Genomic DNA, 20,954 nt, shown 5'->3' with positions numbered 1-20,954 from the left:
GCAATAAAAATTAGAGAGAGGGATTCCTGGCAGGATGGCGCAGGGCAGAAATTGCCAAACCTGTCTTCACAGCACACTGAGTGCCTTAGTAATTTTTTCACGGTGTCCAAGGCCAAAAGAAATAACTAACAGTTCTGTTATTTACATAGTTGGGGCTAAACCATTTAATAAATATATATGTCCTAACAATTTAGTGGCCATTTAAAAAATAATACCCATATATTGAAAGAAATGTATTTTTGTTTCAGTCTCAAATAACCACAATCACTGACTAATGAGATACATGCAATCTGATGGGAAGTGCATGACTTCTCAAATCTTGGAATCAAATCTGAGAATCAGACCTGATTTTTGTACAGTATTTACTATTTATCACAGCCACTGCAGAAAACCAAACTTTGCAAAGATATGATGTTATCAAAAAAGAAAACCGCAGGGACCTAATGATGAAACTGGGAACTCTCTCGAACTAGAGGCTCACAAAGTGTCTGACAGATGTGGAATATCTCTGTGTTTCCTTCAGAAATTTAAAATAACCCATGATGCCCTTGTGAATTTGCTGTGGCACTCCAGAGAATGTGCATACATGCAAATTGGGATACTATGACAGATCATTTTATAGAGCAAGAGAGCTCTGTTATTGCTTCTTCTTTTCCTTTAACAAAAGACTGCTAAAGTCGCAGATTTTTTAATCTGTTTGCAAGTAATAGCCACCTACTGGATTATGTGTTTAATTATGGGATTATCTGTTATAAAGGTAGACTGGAGGATTATGTAGGATTATTTATTTAGGATTAAGGATTATTTTAGGATTTAGGATTAAAAGTACTTGCATGGTAAGAGCACACCAGAGTCTAAAAGTGGCTTTCCAGGGTCCTACTGGCCAGTGGGATGTATGTTTTATGGAGACTCCATGAGAGAAAGATTCCTTTAGTCTACCTATAAGTAAGGCTGCAGATGGAATTAAGGTTGCTAATCAGTTGACCTTAAAATTGGGAGATTATCCTGGATTATCTGGGTGGACTCAATGTAATCACATGGATCCTTAAAAGTGGAAGGCGGGGCAGAAGATGAGAGCTCAGAGGAAGATGTGACTTGGAAGAAAGGTGCAGTGATGTTGTATGAGAAAGACTTGACCCATTGCTGGCTTTACAGATGGAGGAAGGGAGCCACGAACCCAGGAATGTGGGCAGCCTCTGGAATTTAGAAAAGGCAAGGTGGATTCTTCCCTAGAGTTGGACTCTTGCCTAGTGAGACCCAGGTTGGACTTCTAACTGGCAAAAATGTGAGACAATAAATTTGAGTCATTTTAAGCCACTATATTTGTGGTAACTTGTTACAGCAGCCATAGAAAACTAATACAGACCCCCCCACCAATGATACTATTAAATAACAATGCAATAGCAACTATAAATATTTCAGGTCAATTAAATGAGCTAAGTAAGCTGCCTATGATATACTTCCAATAGGTATTTGCCAGTAAGTTTTGTTTTGTATTAATGAGGTAAGAAGACTGAATAACCTGTAGGTGCTGGTTGAAAGACTTTTACTGGTGTATACTTCAAACATAGCTTTATGCCTTTGTTCATTTTCCTTACAGCTAACAATGATGTAATGGCTACAAAAAAGATAAAAATCTTTGTATCAATGCTCTGATATGAATTTTAAAAGAATATAGGCTATTCTATGCTATATAAGTTTAGGCTACAGATTATACTTCTTTTCCATATGTAAAATACCAAGAAAATATTTTAAATTATTTCTTGAACTTTTTAGATGGGAAGATAGTTTGATGACTGGACGTGGGAGACATTTTTGTACATTTATTAGTTTTATAACCTTTATAGTTTTATAACTATAATTACTTATTCTATTTCCATTAGTTATGGAAAACAAGAAAAATTCCTACTTTTGGGGTATATATATTTTTGTGAACTGAAAATATCTATTCAAAGCTCAAAATAGTCTGTGTTCACCTGTGGTTAAAGGCAGGTGTGTGATGCTATTCAAACAGGTCAGGGTGAACCACGTGGACGATAGGGTAGCCCCAGAAAACAGGAGGAGGAGAATTAGTTTCAGCATACCCCTGATAAAATCTGCAAACCTGAAAAGAAACAAGGTTCTATTATAATTCTTCCTGGATTTTTAAGATACTATTTAAATTAATGACACACTTCCATTAAACAATAATTTCTTGACATTTCCATGAGTTCTTTCTAAAGCAAGTGACAAAACTTTTTTTAACTGGTACATTTTGTGTGTATGTGATAAACGTTAGTTTGCGGCAAATCTCTTTTTTTCCTCTTGCAAAACACACAAAAATGTGATCGCTGTTCAAGATCTGTAACTTACAGGATGGATTCTGTGTTTTTAAATGCTACTTTTACTTTTAAGTATTCTTCTGTACTTTCCAAACATTCTATAATGAACACATATTAATCTAGTTTTTTTTTTAAGATTTTATTTATTTGATAGAGAGAGACACAGCGAGAGAGGGAACACAAGCAGGGGGAGTGGGAGAGGGAGAAGCAGGCTCCCCTCCGATCAGGGAAGCCGATGCGGGGCTCGATCCCAGGACTCTGGGATCATGACCCGAGCTGAAGGCAGATGCTTACCGACTGAGCCACCCAGGCACCCCCATATTATTCTAGTTTTAGAAAACAGGCTAACTGGTAGACATAAACTGGCAAAGATGACTCTCCCAAAATTCAAACTTGGAGAGTACAAACACTTATCCCCGGAGCCCCTGGGTTCCTTTATGATCTGCTCTCTGCCTTACTAGTCTCCAGTTGGGCAGACCTGCTTCTGTTTCTCCTACAAGCGACGGTTGCTTTTGCATTTGTCCCGTTTGCCAGGAACGCTGGGTTACTCCCATTCCTGACCTTTCTCCTGCTTTCCCCACAGGTCATTCAGGTCTCAGTAAGTCTTCACTAAGACTCTCCGTGCTCATGGAAGAAGTCCTCACCATCCATCCCGTCTCCATACCCTATTTCTTCACAGCACTGATCTCTATGGGCATTTCTCTTGCTCTTGCAGGTGTTTATTTTTTGTCTTCCCGATTAGACTGTAAGCTCCGTGAGAACAAGAGTGTAGCTCTGGAATAACGAATACTATCCTCTAAAGGTTGTGACTTATGTTTCATAGCATTTTAAGTTCTCAAAATTCCTGCTTTTTTCTGAATTAACATGAAATTGAAAGGCAAATGGTAAAGATGCTTATTGTTATGAACCGCAACCTTTCTATTTGCCTGTTGCTTTTCCTCATCTGCTAATTGATGGCTGTACAGGCACAATTCTTTGGCTGTGCCGACGTACAACTTACTCTGTCCTTGAGAATTGTTCCTATCGTTGAAAAACCAATCCCTTCCCAAATATAACATCTACCGTGTTTTTTCTACCTTGAAGCTTTAAAATTGATCTTAATTTCTATTGTGATTACATTACTGTCCTTCTTAATACTTTCAAATGCTATCTTTTGTGCTTATTTGACATGATAAGGTTAATCATGTTTGTAAGTGTTATCGAGACTAAAATAGCTTCCTATGACAGCTGATGCCATCTTTTGGTGGAGAAAAATGGATGCATCTTTTGCCCAGGGACTTAAGTTTGTTCTCAACTATGAAAGTTCATGAGCAGAAAATTCTTATGTACTCTCAAAAAGGTTCCACAGCTTGATAGAAATTTCCCTCAAGAAAATCCAAAAACTGTTATAATTTCACGCCCACCAAACACTTTTGATTTATGTTTTGGTATGCTGCAAGAATGTACTTGTCTGACTGGCAGATGGCGAGGTATGAGAGAATAAAATAGTTTTCTGGTACAATCAGAACTGAAAAAAGTTGAACAGTGAGGACGCTGACAGGGCGAGATCACACAAGAATAAGCTAACCAATGTGATCTGCTATTTTTGTAGACCTAGTCCTTTCAGATGGGGTGATACCATCAAACTCTACTGCTAGGACATTTTATAGTGGCCTTTAGTAACATAATTACCAAAAAAAAAAAAAAAATCACCTAAGCACTAATGTCTGTAAGATTCTGTTCTAGGGATCCCCAAAATTGTGTTATGAACATAACTTTAAAACGGATTCTAGGCCTAGCAGATAGCTATAATTGATTTCAGATCCCAAAGTAAGGGTAGTATTTTTTAGAACTTCCATTTCAATGAATTAAAAACAGAAATGTCCTCACTCTCATTTTTTCCTCTAGCTCTATTTCTCTATAGATAAAATTAAGAGTTTACAGAAAGAAAATAAAGCGAAAGGTACATGTGAGATGTCATTTCTGATACACAATATTTCCCTCTTTGACCTATCTGGGGCTCAGACTAGGATTTGGTTAATGAGGACTCACTATACTAGGCTTGGAGATTTAATTAGAGAAGATAGATAGGGATTCTGTCAAATGTGACAGGTCAATGTCTTTCAGTATCCATGTAGTGATTTCCTACAAATGCTCTCTGCCTATTCCTCTCCTTTAGCTTTTAGATTTTATTCTTACATTTCCTGAACTTAGAAAAACTTCAGAGTGATTTAGAAATTACAGTGTCAATTTATTCTCTCATTATCCCAGAAACGCTATGTAAACTGTAAGGTCTAGATAGAGTATGATTCTGTGTCAATTATGTTTAAGTATTTAGAAATTGAGGTGATTTACATATCTCATTTGATCTCCCCAAATATGTAATTAGATTCTTCTCTTTCTGGTAAAGTTGATTGCTTAATTTTGTTTTTGATGAAACAAGGTAAATGATTTCAGAAGTGAATGAGTATTATCTCCTTGGAAACACCAAGAATAGTTTTACAGGCAGTCACCTGGATGAGTGATATTTACATTCTTTTTTTTTTTCCAGAAAAAAAATGAGACTTTTTACTTCTTCTGACTCATTCTAAAAATGTGTTGTCATAATGGGTTAAGATCAAAGGGAGTTTGGTGAAACTGGAAGTCTTTATGCACATTTTCCATCAAAATGGGATAAAGACAGGGATGGGGGGGCGCCTGGGTGGCTCAGTCGTTAAGCATCTGCTTTCAGCTCAGGTCATGATCCCAGAATCCTGGGATCGAGCCCCACATCGGGCTCCCTGCTCCGCGGGAAGCCTGCTTCTCCCTCTCCCATTCCCCCTGCTTGTGTTCCCTCTCTCGCTGTGTCTCTCTCTGTCAAATAAATAAATAAAATCTTAAAAAAAACCCACCACCACAGGGATGTACCTGCCAAAAAAGACTGAAAATAAGTATCTGCTAATCAGATCCTCCCTTTTCATGGAAAGCTCTAGAGATGCTCTTACAAATGATTCTTTTCAATTCTCGATAAGTAATCAATTTGCCTTTATTACTGTATCATCTTTCTCTGGGTTCTATTTGTAGATGCTGTTCTCCAGTAATATGGAGACAGGCAGCTTAATTACACTGGAAATACATCTCCATCCTCCAAAAGCATTTTAGGACAGACTGCTCCTGAGAAAGGTTTCTTGTAGCAGGAAATTCTTAATGCATGTGAATTTTCCCGTAGTCTGAACAAGTGCCCTTCTCTGACCTTTGACTGTTTTATTTTTCCCTGAATTTTAGCATTTATCGAAAGCAGCCATTTTTTTGTTTTTTTGGTTTTGGTTCGGTCCACTCACATGTTTAACATAAAATAGTCTCACCTTGCCATAGCTATTCCAACAACACAGCCTCCAACTATGGACCAAAATCCAATCCAGCCAGCATCTACCTGTGGGGAAAGTGGCAGACACATTTAATATGACTATGAGGTTGCAATTAAGAAGATATAAAAAAAAAATCCTCTCTACTCAATATATTATTCAATATATATGTATGAATTTCTATGTACATGTATAATTCAATATATAATCAACAGCTAAATGGCAACAAATCTAGAAAATACTATTTAAGAAAATGAATAAAATGAAAGGATTCATGTGTGACTAATAAAATTGATCTAAGTAAGTACATCCTTGATTAACTTTTTATTGGAATATTTAAATCAACAAAATAATCAGTTTCACAAACAAATGTTTTCAAGTATGTACTACATTGTACTAGAACTCTTAAGAAAATAGGAAAAGGACAAAAGATGGTTACTGACCTCAAGAAGTTTAAATATAACCAACATACAGGAAAACTACTAGCAAATAATCAGGCACTCAAAACATTTGGCAACAATTAAAGATGTATCAAGAGTCACAGAAGAGACGTGAGAGCGAGAGAAATGGGGGTTGAGCACCAAGGGAGACTGCTGAAAGACAATTTGAGCTGGGTTTCAAATATATAGCTCATTCCACGCATGGGAAAACATTTCCAACCCTGCCACTTAGCAGCTTTGTGACCCTGGACAAATTTTGTCTTCTTACCCATAAAATGCACTAAATGAGATAATTTGTGTACAGGACTTGGATCAGTGGTCAGCACACAGGAAATGCTCAATAAAGACTCGTCTTACTACCTGATAATTCTCCATCTATCTAATGTCTTATGTCTCTCCTCCCCTCATGGTCAAACTTTTTCAGAGCAATCTATAAATGCTGCCTAGATTTACCCATCACTCACGTATCTTTAACTCCTCCTATGACTTGGCTTCTGTCCCAATTCATACTCTTAAGTCTCAGTTTCCTCATTATTATAATGAGGATAACAAAGGATTTTTTTTCAGACGTAAATAAGCTAATACATGTAAAATGTTCAATACATGTTAGTGGTTACCATTGGAATTCCATGTGTCCCTAACAATATCAGTGCATTTTGTCTCCTCTTTCCCTTCCCGTGGCTGCCATACTTACCTATTACCTTATTTCTTACTTCTGGATTCCTGCAATAGCTTCTTAAATGGTCTCCACAATCTATTCTGCCCACTATTGCTAGAATAATTATCCCAATCATTCCACTTTCCTGCTCAGAAACAGTTACTGGCTTTCACTGTGGTTACAGGGCCAAGTCCAAACCGGACCTGCCACTTGAGAGCTGCCAAACTAACTTCTACCACTTATTATTTTCCTAGTCCTATTTCTCATTACACCCATACACCAAAATATTACCTTCTACCTGGGCACTCAGCTGGATTATATGTCTCAGCTGCCAGTCAAACACATGTGACTATGCGCCTAAGTTCTCAATGGAAGCGGGCAGAATGAAGGTGCTCTCGAGGCGAGAACCTGGAAGGCGTCTGTATGCCTCCTCCACACTTCCTTTCCCTGTCTGACCACTAGAATTAGGATGTAATCACCAGCCTAAACCATACATGCGATGACAAGGTGCTAGGGGACGACTGCGGCAAAGTGGAAGCAGCCTAGGTCTCTAAATCAGTGTGAGGAAAAGAGCTATCCAAATTGTGGACAAATGTCCTAGATTGTTATGCAAACTGTCCTAGATTGCTATGTAAATGAGAAATAAATTCCTTAAGCCTCAGAATTTTGGGATTCTACTTCTCATAGCAGCTTAGCCTACTCCAAGTAATACAATTACTTAACAGGGTTTGGTGCCAGAACAAAGATAAGTACTCTCTGGAGAAAGAGAACAGCCTGAAGCTTAATTTAGCTCTACTTTTTTTTTCTTTCTTCATATCATTGGCATTTGGGGCCAGAGAATTCTCTGTTCTGCAGAACTGCCCCTCTCATTGCAGAGCATCTAGCATCCATTGTCTAAGGCCCACTTAATGCTACCAGGCCCTCCCAAACATTTCCATCATCCCCTGGGTGAGTGGGGCCCTGTGTCAGGCTAAGAACCACTGTGCATCTGACTGTACTGATCCTGGTCCTTTCAGGCCAATTGTAGTTTTCCGCTTCCTTCGTTCATGACATCTGCTTTAGTTAATAATATCTACCCACTAATTTATTAAAACTTTAATTTTTAAAAAAGATTTATTTTAGAGAGAGGGAGAGAGAGAGAGAGAGCGCGCATGTGCATGCGAAGGGGGGACAGAGAGAGAGGGAGAGCGAGAATCTAAGCAGCCTCCCTACTGAGTGCAGAGCCCAACTCAGGGCTCGATCCCACGACCCCAAGAACATGACCCTCAGCTGAAATTGAGAGTCGGTCGCTTAATCAACTGACCCATCCAGGCACCCCATTTTTCCTCATTTAATTTTAAATTTCACTTTATTTAATATCTGGTGTGATTTCTGGTCTATCTCTCAGAGTTTATACAGAGAGAGATACTTGAAAGGGTGTCTCAGGATTTATAATGTGAAGCGTAAGATCTGCAAAATCAGAATCATTTAAATGGGTGCTACACTTTTCTTTCTTGGAATTGAGCATGTTTGGAATACCTGCCATCCAGAAAAATCAGTTAGAAAACTAAAGGAAGGCTTTCTTCTTATGGTGAAGGTACACTAGTCATTTGGATTCATATTCTGTTGAGAACTAGAAAATATAGGGGAAAACGCATCTGATGGCATCAGAAGGCCAAGAAGGTAATTCCAGAATTACGGAACCATGATGCAGAATGGGAAGGAAATCCAGAAAGATAAGCCGGTATTTGGGGACACTTTTCCCTTTGGGGTGTCTGCTGATTTCAGAAAGGGTAGCTAAGGTGCTGAGGGTTATCAATAGCCTTGCTGCCCTAGGAAAGAAAAAAAATTGAGTTCAGGCCCTATTGTAGGGTGGGTGGCCTTGTAAAAAAAAAAAAAAAACCCAGGCTTTATTTATTTTTTTTAAAAGACTGATTGATTGATTGATTGATTGACCTGACAGACAGAGAACATGAGAGCACAAGCAAGGGGAGTGGCAAAGGGAGAGGGGGAAGCAGGCTCCCTGCTGAGCAAGGATGTGGGATGTGGATGTGGGAATCCATCTCAGGACCCCGGGATCATGACCTGAGCCAAAGGTAGACACTTAACTGGCTGAGCCACCTAGGCGCCCCAAAACCTCAGCCTTTAGATGGTGACTTTGAAGGGCTATATCTAAGAGTACTGTACACTGGAAATAGAATAGTATTCTGTGGGACTGAAACACAGCTTTAAATAATCTCAATTCCTGAAACTGGATTCCTAGATTCCTATAAGAAAAAACACAGTTCTTTCTGGGGTTAAATAACATCATCTTGACACTTAAGTGAGCTCTACAACTTTTTATATACTATGTCTGGCACTCAGTCAAAAATAAAGGCACACCTCATAAGGAGATAAGAAACCATGGAAGATAAGAAAACATAAATGAATACCACAAACATAAACAGATCCACAGGGGATCTAGATCAAGGAATTATGAGACTTTAAGCAACTATTTTTTAATAATTCAAAAAAGTAAAAGATTGAGCACTTCTACAGAAATTTGGAAACTATGAAAAATAAAAATTTTATAACTTAAGAATATAACTGAAATTAACAACTCAGAGTTGAGTTTAATAAAATATTAGAGCTGAAAACTGAAATAGTGAGTTGAAAGAAAGCCTAGATGAAACATCCAGTCTGAAGCAGAGAAAGGCAAAAGGATAGAAAATTCAGAAAGGAGATTAAGAGACATAGGGAATATAGTGTGAAAGTATAACATATAGTCTACAAAGGAAATTAGAGGAAATAGAACCTAAGGAAGTTAATTTTTATTTTATTTCAAATAATTTAAATTTCTTTTTCTCAAAGAAGATTTTATTTATTTATTTGAGAGAGAGAGCACAAGCAGGGGGAAGGGCAGAGGGAGAAGCAGACTCCCCGCCGAGCAAGGAGCTGGATGCGGGACTCAATCATGATCTGAGGGGAAGGCAGATGCTTAATGGACTGAGCCACCCAGGCGCCCCTCAACTAATTTAAATTTCAAATTAAATAGCCACAAGTGGCTAGTAGCTACTGTACCAACAATGTAGTTCTACAGGATAACATAAGGGAATATATTAATAAATATAATATATGGTTTACAAGGAAGTTAATTAAAAAAGTTAATTCTTAAACTGATCTTATAGATTCAAAAAATTCTAGCCAAAATCCCAAAAAAAGGGCATATTTATTCTACAAAATGCCAAAATTTATTACAACACTAAAATACTTGAGACACTTTGGTAGATAAAAGTGATAAAAGATAGGCAAATAGACCAGAGGGAAAAAAGTAGTTTAGAAACACATCTGTGCACATAAGGGCACTTCATTTTGACAAAGATGACACTAGAGAGCAATAAGAAAAGCATGATCTTTTCAAAAATTAATACCAGGTTAATGGATACCTACATGGGAAAAAAAGAAACTGAACTCTTACCTTATAACAAGCACAGAATTCAATTCTAGGTTTAAATGTGACAGGAATAATGATAAAGCTTCTAAAATAGCACTATCCAACAGTGCTTTCTTATGATGACAGATATGTTCTGTACCTGCACTGTCCAATATGGTATATATGGCATATCTGTTATATACATATTAATAAACTTAAAGCAAGCAAAGATTTCTTTCTCTCTCTCTTCTGCATTATGGTCTCTGCTACATCCAGACTATCTCCGAGTTGGTTTCTATTCAATACTTCCTCTTTGTAAATATGGGTCACATTTTCCTGTTTGTCTTTTTTTTTAACAGTATGGTACATGCTGTGGATGACACAATATAAAGATTCTGGATCCTTTTTATCTTTCTCTAAAATGGCTGATTTTTGCATTTTGTGTTAGTAGGCAGTTCAGTTAATAACTGATCACCTTGAACTTGTATAGGCTTAATTTTGTGTTTTATTAAGGTAGTAAGTAGAAACCAAAGTGTTTCCCAAGCCCCCCTCACTTGGTAGGACTCAATCTCCAAATTGTCTCCTCTGCCAATTTTTGTCAGGGCTTGTGCATTGTGGGTCTAAGTAGAACAGGCCTTATTTTACCCAGAGCATGGTCCTTGATTCTAAATTTTGGCTTAGATTCTTGTGTCTCAGAAGAAGCCCAAGGTATTAACAAGGTTTTAATGAGGTCTTACCATTCTGGCTGAGCCAGAACTCTTAAGATCCTAGCACTGCTTGCCCTCTACTGTATTCGTTCTGCTTTATACCTCCTAGCAGTCTTTCTGTTAAGCCTCTGGTAGCTTTGCCCTTTACATGTGCAGTCCATTTCTCAGTCAAGACTGGGGAGCCCCCTTCTGCACAGCTCTCTTCTTTACAATCAGTAAGAAAAAGGCAGCCCAATAGTGGGCAAGAGACTTGAACAGGTGTGTCACAAGAAAGGATACTCAAATATCCAACAAACACTGAAAAAGATATCACTATAATGGCATTAAACTGCACAGCCATTAGTATTTCTAACTTTAAAAAGACTAACATTGCCAAGTGTTGGTAAAGATGTGGAGAAATGAGAAATTTCATGTCCCGCTGGTAGGACTATAAAGTGATACAACTGCTTTGGGGGAGTTTGGCATCATCTATCAAATCAGGCATATACTATTCCTAGCTATATATCCAAACAGAAATGTGTATAGAGGTGCTTCAAGAGTTTATGAGAGCATTCCTACACATTGTTGGTGACAGTCAAAAACTGTAAACAATCCAAATGTTCATCAAAAGTAGAATGGACAAATTGTTGCTCACTCATACAATGGAATGGCAGGCCAGTGTGCTGGATTTCTTCCATTTGCCCCTTCAAAGCCCTCTACTCCTTTCTACCATGCTACCTGGAAGTGAGGAGAAGGAATACATGGCCTGAAGCATATAGGTGAAATGGTTATTTTTAAAGAAATGAGATTCTGAGACCAGAGAGAAAGTGAGAAATTAGATGACAAAGTAGCCATATATTTGATGATGGGGTCTTAAACTTCTTTATAAAGTATGAAGCAAGATTAGGATGGACTCAACAAAATGAAGATTTTCCTTCTCTATATTTCTGTTTATTAGCATCATTAATAGCAGCCAAATAAATGTAACATTCATGGCTGTCAACAAAATCCAGGAAGAAAATCAATATTATTTTTAACTATTTCCTAAGGATCTTGCTTTTGCAACAATGATATCGGATAATGTTCTACCCAGGCCTTGAAGTTTAAATCAAGAACATGAAGACAATATTTATAATTTAAATGAACTAAAAATACCTACAACTTATAAAGAAATAAAATGCTTACTTGGCTGACATGCACTGGTGTTAAAATTAAGTCCAGAACTCCAGACCAACCAGCAAATACACCAAGTGGTATGGCATATGCTAAAGCAATCATCAAAAATCTCATGTTGCTGTAAAAGAGAAGTAAAAGAAGATATTACTACAGATTCAAAATCTTGATTTTAAATTCTTACTCATGAAAAATGTAAGTCCTTCGGAAACTAGAACACCAGAATCAGAAAGAGAAAATAACTGTCAGTTTCATAATAAATTCAAAGTTCTTTAAATTTTTTGTTTTTATGAAAACCCTTCTTGTTCATATTGGTTAAAGTTGTCGATGTTTACTATATAGATGAATTACCAACATTATTTCATAGAATGAACAGGAAGGTCAGTTAAAAAAAAGCTCTTATTTGAAAGGATAAATTACCATTTCTCCTTATGAATGAGGTGGAGGAGAAAAAAAATCAAAGCTTAAAAAGAAATACATGTTGCTAGTTTTATTATTTTCAGAGAGCAGTTTTAACTTTTGTTTTATTGCTATTAAAGTCTGTATTAGTCAAAGATTTTAATAGGTAATACAATGCAAATGGCTCAAAACCAAAAAGTATAAAAATATGGGGAAAACATGTCCCTACCCCATTCCCCTCTTCCCACAATTACCAGTGTTAGCACTTTCTTGGGCAACTTCCCAGAAACAGTTGAAAATATACAAGCCTATGTATATATACAAATGTGTATGTGTAAATATATCACACACATAAGAATATGTATATTCTTATTACATATTTGTATATATATTATTATAGATATGTGCATATTAATATATATATTCTCAACTGTATGTGTGTGTATATATATTCTTTCCCCAATCTTTTTACATAAATGGTAGTATATTACAACCATTTGCTGAATTTTACTTTTTTAACAATAAGTCTTAGAACTCTTCCCTAGTCAATAAAGAGCTTCCTCATTCTTTCTTAGAGCTGCGTAGTACTCCATTACGTTGCTATATCATAATTTAACCAGTCCTCACTGAGAGATTTGTATTTATTGTATATATGATATATAAAGGCATTATATATATATATAAATTTGTTCCTTCGCTCTTAGTCATTTCACATGTACACTAGTACATTTGGAGAACTGACTTCTAGAAGTGCAACTGCTATGTCAAAAGAGTATGTGTATTTGTAACTTCAATAGATAATGCCAATTGCCCTCTACAGAGATTGTACTTTTCTACATACCTATCAAAATGGCTAAAACAAAATCACGGTGATAACACCAAAGTCTGGTGAAGATGCCCAGAAACCAGATGACTTATATATTGCTTGTGGTGATGAAAAATGGTATAGCCATTCTGGAAAATAGCCTGGCAGGTTTTTTTTTTTTTTAAACTAAATATGCAACTACCATATAATGGCAACTATCATATAAATGGGCATTTATCCTAGAGAAATGAAAACTTATGTTCCTACAAAAACCTGTATATGTTTATTTGTAATGGCCAAAAAACCCCTAGAATCAACATAGATGTCCTTCAACAGGTGAATAGTTAAACAAACTGTACATCCATACCATGGAATACTATTCAGCAATAAAAAGGAGTAACTACTGAAACACAAAACAACCTGGTTGACTCTCCAGAGAATTATGCTTTTTTTCAAGTTTTTATTTAAATTCCAGTTAGTGGACAGTGTACTATTAGTTTTAGGTGTAGAATTTAGTGATTCATCACTTACACACAACACCCAGTGCTCATCATTAAAAGTGCCCTCCTTAACCCATCACCCATTTTACCCATCCCCTACCCACCTCCCCTCTAGCAACCCTCAGTTTCTTCTCTATAGAAAATAGTCTGTTTTCTGGTTTCCTTCTCTCTCTCTTTTTTTAAGCCAATCCCAAAATTTATGTACTATATAATTCCATTTATATAACATTCTTGAAGCGGCATTATATAATGGAGAACAGATCAGTGTTTGCCAGTAGAGTGGGAGGGAAGTAGATGTGGCTACAAAAGGACAAAAAATGTGATCCTTGTGATGATGGAAATGTTCTGTATCTTGACTATCAATGTTAATTTTCTGGTTGTAATTCTGTACAACAGTTTTGTAAGATGTTATCACTGGGGGAAACTGGGTAAAGTGCTCATGTTAACCTTCTGTATTATTTCCTATAACTGCATGTGAATCTACAATTATTTCACAAATAAGTTTAATTTAAAAAATATAATAAAAATTACATACCATTAACAATAGCTAGGAAAGCCCAAGATCTCTATGGGAGGAAAGAAAAAGCAATCTTTAATCTAATTAAGGGCATAGAAAATGATCTAAATAGATGGAGAGACAGTCTATATAGTCAATTTGCCCCAAATTAATCAATAATTTCAATATAATCACTATTAAAGTTCCAGTTGAATTTTTAGAAACTTAAGAAATATGCTCTAAAGTTTATATGGAAGAATATAAGTCCCTGGAAAGCTAACTTATCTTTAAACAAATATGAAAAAGGAGGACCTTATCCTATCACATATCAAGACAAACTGCTTGGCTGTAACAAAAAGTGGTATGCAAATGGCTCAAGAACAAGCACAATGGAGGAGAACAGAGGACTAACAAACTGCTAACGATTTTTCAGTAAATAGTGCTAGTTTCTTTTATGTAAAAAATCCCACAAAACTCCAGGATCATTAGTTAATATCACATACTAAGGTAGATTTTAGGTGGGAATACCTCAACGTAAAAGATAAAACCAGAAAGTTAATAATTAAGGAATCCACAGACAAAATTTGTAGGCAGATGACAGAATGGGATAGATATTTGAAATTTTTTATTTATTATTATTTTTAAATATTTATTTTTAAAACTTTTATTTTTAAGATTTTTATTTATTTGAGAGAGAGAGAGAGAGAGAACAAGCAGGGGGAGTAGCAGACAGAGAGAGAGGGAGAAGCGGACTCTCCACTGAGCAGGGAGCCCGATGCTGGGCTCAATCCCAGGAGCCAAGGCAGCCGCTTAACCCACTGAACCACCCACCCAGGCTCCCCTAAAGATTTATTTATTTATTTTAGAGAGATAATAAATAAATAATGGTGGTAAAAATTTTGGAGCATAACCAGTGATTTTTTTGTTTCCCCAGAAAATGGAATTAGAATCCAGAGAAGCAGTTATTCTGATTAATCCACAAAGTAATGACTTTAGGCATCCTCTGAAGGACCAGAGAAAATTACATTGATAGGCTAGAGGGGTGGGGCATGGCAGGTCCAAAGAACTCCCCTAGAGAGCACCGCCCAGAGGCAATGCTGCAGACTTAACAAATAATGGAAGAAATGAAGTAATGTTAGGCATTGGTGAAAAGGTGTTTTTATAGAGAGGAAAGATCTTATACTTTATGGTTTTAACAGAGAATAAAGATCTTGACTCTAGAGTAATTAGAAGCAAACACAGGGTATATATTGTGGTCAGAGTGATACTTTTAGGTTGTTTTTCCTTGTCAGAACAATTTCTTACACAGCTCCTTAGCTTAAAATCCTTAGGTGGACTCCTCATTTTCCACAGAGTAGTCCAAATTATTAGTCTGGCATAATATGACCTAACCCACCTCTCCTGATTGCTATCGAAACTCTGATGCTGCATAGGGAAAAACTTAAACAGCATTAAAAAAATCCTATCATTTTAAACTATCATCTTACACATATGCGCCACTGGTCACCATTCAATTTGACGAATATTTTTATTTGCCTATTATGTGGAAGGCAATATTCTACGTGCTACAGAGATGTGATTTTTAAAAACTTTCTGTTGTACTCCAAAGTAAGAAGTATATTTTTACTTTGTGATTTCCCCACATGTACATACATATATTCTGAAATAAAAGTCTCACAAAAAAAAGTACCCTTACTACATGTGATAAATAATATTTCCATTCTAGCTTCTATCATTCTACTTTTTTTCTTAAAGGTGGTCTACCTACTAAATTAGTTGGCTGTGAACCAAAGCTTGAAAAAAAATGTTACACAGGTATGCTAACTTGGGAGCCACCAGCCAGACACGGCTTTTGAATATTTGAAATGTGGCTAGTCCAACTGAGGAAATGAATTTTTCATTTTATTTCATTGTAATTAATTTAAAGAAAATTCTAAACAGAAGCAGTGAAAAGTACTTTCCCATTAACCACAATTTTATTTTTTTGGTAGGACTATATTTCCCTTTAACTGCTGCATTGGGTAAGATATTATTGTAATGTGCTAGGTGTAGCATGTGTTGTTTCTGTCACTGATCTTGGTGTCAGTGAACTGACTCAGTTCTCATTGTTTTTTTTTACACAGATATAACTTTGTAATTTGCTTATTTGAATATTTTATGAAGAAAAATAAGAGAGTAGAAGAAAATATGTTGGAAATTTCACAATGAATGGCAACTGCAATTTGTTGCAGCAGAGCAAAATGAATGCTGTGTAAAAAAAATTTAAGACAATTAAGCGGATAATATTAAGGGACATGTTCAGCAAATACACAGTAAATTTTATAGGAGGTTTCTTCTCATCAGTCAAAAAGGAATAAAAAAATTAGTTACTCAAAATCAGAATTAAATGTCCAATAAACATTTAAAAATTTTTTTTCACAGATCTGAGTTATCACTTTGGCCAGCTATAAAATGGTTTCGATTCATGTACAAAAAGAAAACCATTTTAATTTTTAAAAATTTTTTTTAAGATTTTATTTATTCATTTGAGAAAGAGCATGAGCATGAGCAGGGTGGGGGGCAGAGGGAGAGGGACAAGCAGATTCCCCACTGAGCAGGGAGCCCAAAGCAAGGTGGGGCTTGATTCCAGGAGCCTGGGATCATAACCAGAGACAAAGGCAGATGCTTAACTGACTGAGCCACCTAGGCGCCCCTGTTTTTGGTGATTTTTAAAAATAGATTTCTGACAGGGCGCCTGAGTGGCTCGTCAGTTAAGCGTCTGACTCTCGGTTTTGGCTCAGGTCATTATCTCATGGGTCTTGAGATCTAGCCCCACAGTGGGCTCCACACTCTGCGCGGAGTCTGCTTGGGATTCTCTCTCTCCCTCTCCCTCCACCCCTCCGCACTGCGCGTGTGTGCATGTGCTCTCCCTCTAACCAATAAATCTTAAAATCAGATTTCTGATAGGAAACCGCTCTAAAATACTTAATTACTTTATCAATTATTTGCAGCCTGATTAATGGGTTGCTGAAAAATTACCACCCTAAATTACCTTAAATAAACGTGAAATTATCTTGAAGGTGCTAGTCAGAACCACTCAGTGATTCAAAGTGTATTTACCTTAATAATCTACAAAAGCTCCGCCGATAACTCAGCCGCTGGCTAGCTGCAGCAACACTGGGAGGAAGTGGAGGTCGGGGTGGGAAATAAGCTAATGTTGCAGAAAATAGTAAGCAGACAACTCCAAATTCTGAGGGCAGGGGAGAAAAAAAAAAAAAGAATAAAATGTTAATCAGATAACATAAAAAGTTCAACATTTCAAGTATTTATTTATCTAACAAATCATTAACTAAGCTCTAGGCATAAAAAGATAAGCAAAATATAACACGCAGCATAGTTAGTTCAGTCTTGTGAAAAAAAAAACAGATATGTAAAGATACAAATTTCAGCAGGTCCTAGGTGAGAGGTCATACTATGGTACACTACATAGATGAAAAGACTGAGGCAGAAACAAATGTTACTCTATGGAGAACATTAAAAACCAACAGTATTGTAGTATAAGATTTTGAAATAGATCTGACTGTATAGTAAGTATGGTACTCAGAAGGAAAGTGTATGATACTAACAGGAGAGAAGGTTTATTTGATCAAAGATTGGATATTCCAAAGCACAGTGTAGGACAGACTCAATTTATAGGCTGGATGGGGAATTTGAACAAAAGAGGAAAGCATCCAAAAATAAGAAACCAAGAAAGAGAAAGCAAAATTTAATGAATAAAAAGACTAGCTACTGTAAAATACTAAACAATTAGAAGTAAAATGAACATCCAAACAATCTTAATTTGGTACCATTAATAAGAAAAAGATCCTAGGAGTCCTGATCATTCCCTCCAGAGTTCTGGCACTTGTAAGTCCCAACTTTTGTTGTGTCCAATTTAGTAGAAAAGCATGACTCCCAAAAGAAAAGTTAGGAAACCTGGAGTAGAGACTTGCCTATGCCATTAATTAACTTTTAATTTGAATGAATCCTTTATTCTTTGTTGTCAATAAAGGGACTGGGCTAAGTGATTTCTAGAGTCCACTCAGTTAGATAATTTTAATTATAATTCTAGGGCTATATTCTTAGCAAAAGGTACAATATTCCTATAAGACATTTAACCATACATAATGTCTTCGTTTTTTTGTCAGTTTGAGGAGCAATAAGAAGTTAATGAACCGTTTTAATTTACAGAACTTCTAATTAACAACAGTGAATGAGCATCTTCCATATACTTATTGGCCATTTGTATTTCTTCTTCTGGGATTGCCTTGTTCATATTCTCTCTATGGGCATTTTTGTAAACAGCTTCAGAGAGATAATTTGCACAATACACAAGTCACACATTTAAAGGGCACAATTCAGTGATTTTAGTATATTCACAGAATTGTGCAACCATCACCACAATCAATTGTAGGACTTTTTCAGCATCCCCCAAAGAAACTCTGTAGCTATTACCCACCCCCCCACCCCCAAATCTCCCAGCCCCAGGGAACCACTCCCTAATCTTTCAGTCTCCCTGGATTTGAGTATAATGGGTATCTCATATAAATGGAATCCTTGTGGTCTTTGTGACCTGAAGCTTTCATTTAGCATAATGTTTTGAAGGTTCAACTATGTTGGAGCATGTATCAGTACTTTTATTCTTTTCTATTGCCAAATAATATTCCATTGAATGGACAAAGCACTTTTTTTAATCCACTTAAGTTGATAAATATTTGGAGTCTTCCCATTTTTTGGCTATTATGAATGACGCTACTATGGACATTTGTGTATAAATTTTTGCATGGATGTGTTTTTACTTCACTTGGGTATATACCTAGAGATGCAATTGCTGGGTCATATGATAATATATGTTCAACATTTTGAAGAACCAAAGTGGTTGTGCCATTTTATTTTCCTACTAGCAATATATGATGATTCCAAGTTCTCCACTTGTTCACCAACATTTCCCATTTTTAAAAAAAGATTTTTATTTTTTAAAGATTTATTTATTTGAGAGAGACAGTGTGTGTGAGAGCACGAGTAGAGGTAGGGGAAGAGGGAGATGGAAAAGGAGAGAGAATCTCCAGCAGACTCTGCTCCTGTGCGGAACCCAATGTGGGGCTCAATCTTACAACCCTGGGATCACATGACCCGAGCTGAAACCAAGAGTCAGACGCTTAACTGACTGAGCCACCCAGGTGCCCCCTGAAAGATTTTATTTTCTTACGTAATCTCTACACCCAATGTGGGGCTTGAACTCATGACCCTGAGTTCAAGAGTCACATGCTCTACCAACTGAGCCAGCCAGGCACCTCATCCCATTTTATTGATTATAGCCATCCTACTGGATGTGAAGTATATCTCCTTATGGTTTTAATTTGTATTTCCCTAATGACTAATATGACAAGCATCTTTCGTGGGCTTGTTGGCCATATGTGTATCTTCTATGGAGAAATTTGAGTCCTTTGCCCATTTTCTAATTTTGCTGTCTTTTTGTTGCTGAGTTGTAAGAGTTCTTTATATATTCTGGATATAAGTCCTTTATCAAATATATGATTTGCAACTATTTTCTCCCATCCTCAAAGTGAGTTGTTGACGGGTGTCCTTTGAAACACAGTTTTAAATTTTGATGAAATCCAATTTATTTTTTCTTTTGTCACTTGTGCTTTTACGCTTTCACACCTAATCCAAGGTCACAAAGATTTACTCCTGTTTTCTTCTATGAGTTTTTAGTTTTAGCTATTATGTTAGGTTTATAACCCATTTTGAGTTAATTTTTATGTATGATGTAAGGAAGGGTTGATCAAATGTATTCTTTTGCATATGGACATCTAGTTATTCCAGCAACATTTGTTGAAAATACTATTCTTTCCCTATTGAATTGTCTTGGTACCTTTTTTTTTTAAGTTTTATTTAAGTAATCTCTACACCCCACATGGGGCTCGAACTCACGACCCCAAGATCAAGAGTTGCATGCTCTTCTAACTGAGCCAGCCAGGTGCCCCAAACTGTCTTGGTACTCTTATGAAAAGTCAATTGACTATAAATGTAATGGTTCATTTTTTGGAATCTCACTTCTGTTCCATTGATATATGTCAATCCTTATGCCAATACCCTGCTGTCTTAATTAGTGAAGCTGAGTTTGTAGTATGTTTTAAAACTGGGAGTGTGAGTTCTCCAGCTTTGTTCTTTTTTAAGACTCTTTTGGTTATTCTCAGTCCCTTGCATTTCCACATAAATTTTGGGATCAGCTTGTCAATATCTTTTTATTTATTTATTTAATTTTATTTGGGGGAATCAACTTTTTAATTTCTGCAACAAAGGTAGACGGATTGTACTGAATATGTCAATCCCTTTGGGGAATATTACCATATTCACAATATTAAACTTTCCAACTCACAAATATGGGATGTCTCCATTTCTTTAGATCTTCTTTAATTTCTTTCAACAGTGTTTTATAATTTTCAGAATGCAAGTTTTATATTTATTTTGTTAAATTTATTCCTAAATATTTTATTCTTTTTGAGGCTATTGTAAATTGAATTATCTTCCTAATTTCATGTTTGGATTGCTCATTGTTAATGTACAGAAATACAACACATTTTCTTGCACCTAAAATCTGTGTTTTTAGGATGAACTTGTTAGATCTAGTAGTTCTGTAGTGGATTTCAGAGGATTTTCTGTCAGAATCAAGCTGTTTTCAATAGAAATAGTTCTATTTTTTTCTTTTGCAGTCTACAGGCCTTTTCTTTCTTTTTCTTA

At 36.3% G+C, this 20,954-nt stretch overlaps 1 protein-coding gene across 1 annotated transcript in view; it reads right to left on the bottom strand.

The window, feature by feature from the left end:
* The window catches only part of SLC49A4 (solute carrier family 49 member 4), a 67,426-nt gene that overhangs the window by 18,390 nt on the left and 28,082 nt on the right, over positions 1 to 20,954 (bottom strand). Inside the window, exons 4-7 of the mRNA XM_025875311.2 lie at positions 17,292 to 17,421; positions 12,005 to 12,113; positions 5,645 to 5,712; positions 1,977 to 2,104 (exon numbers count right to left, since the gene is read on the bottom strand). Of these exons, the coding sequence (XP_025731096.1) occupies positions 1,977 to 2,104; positions 5,645 to 5,712; positions 12,005 to 12,113; positions 17,292 to 17,421 (435 nt within the window). The remainder of the gene's footprint in view (positions 1 to 1,976; positions 2,105 to 5,644; positions 5,713 to 12,004; positions 12,114 to 17,291; positions 17,422 to 20,954) is intronic.

This window comes from Callorhinus ursinus, unplaced genomic scaffold, assembly GCF_003265705.2.
Source record: "Callorhinus ursinus isolate GAN/ISIS: 27379988/994484 unplaced genomic scaffold, GSC_fseal_2.0 scaffold1, whole genome shotgun sequence".
In the NCBI taxonomy this organism is placed as follows: Eukaryota; Metazoa; Chordata; class Mammalia; order Carnivora; family Otariidae; genus Callorhinus; species Callorhinus ursinus.
The sequence above is the reverse complement of the archived record's forward strand: the minus strand, read 5'-3'. Positions and strand labels throughout refer to the sequence as shown.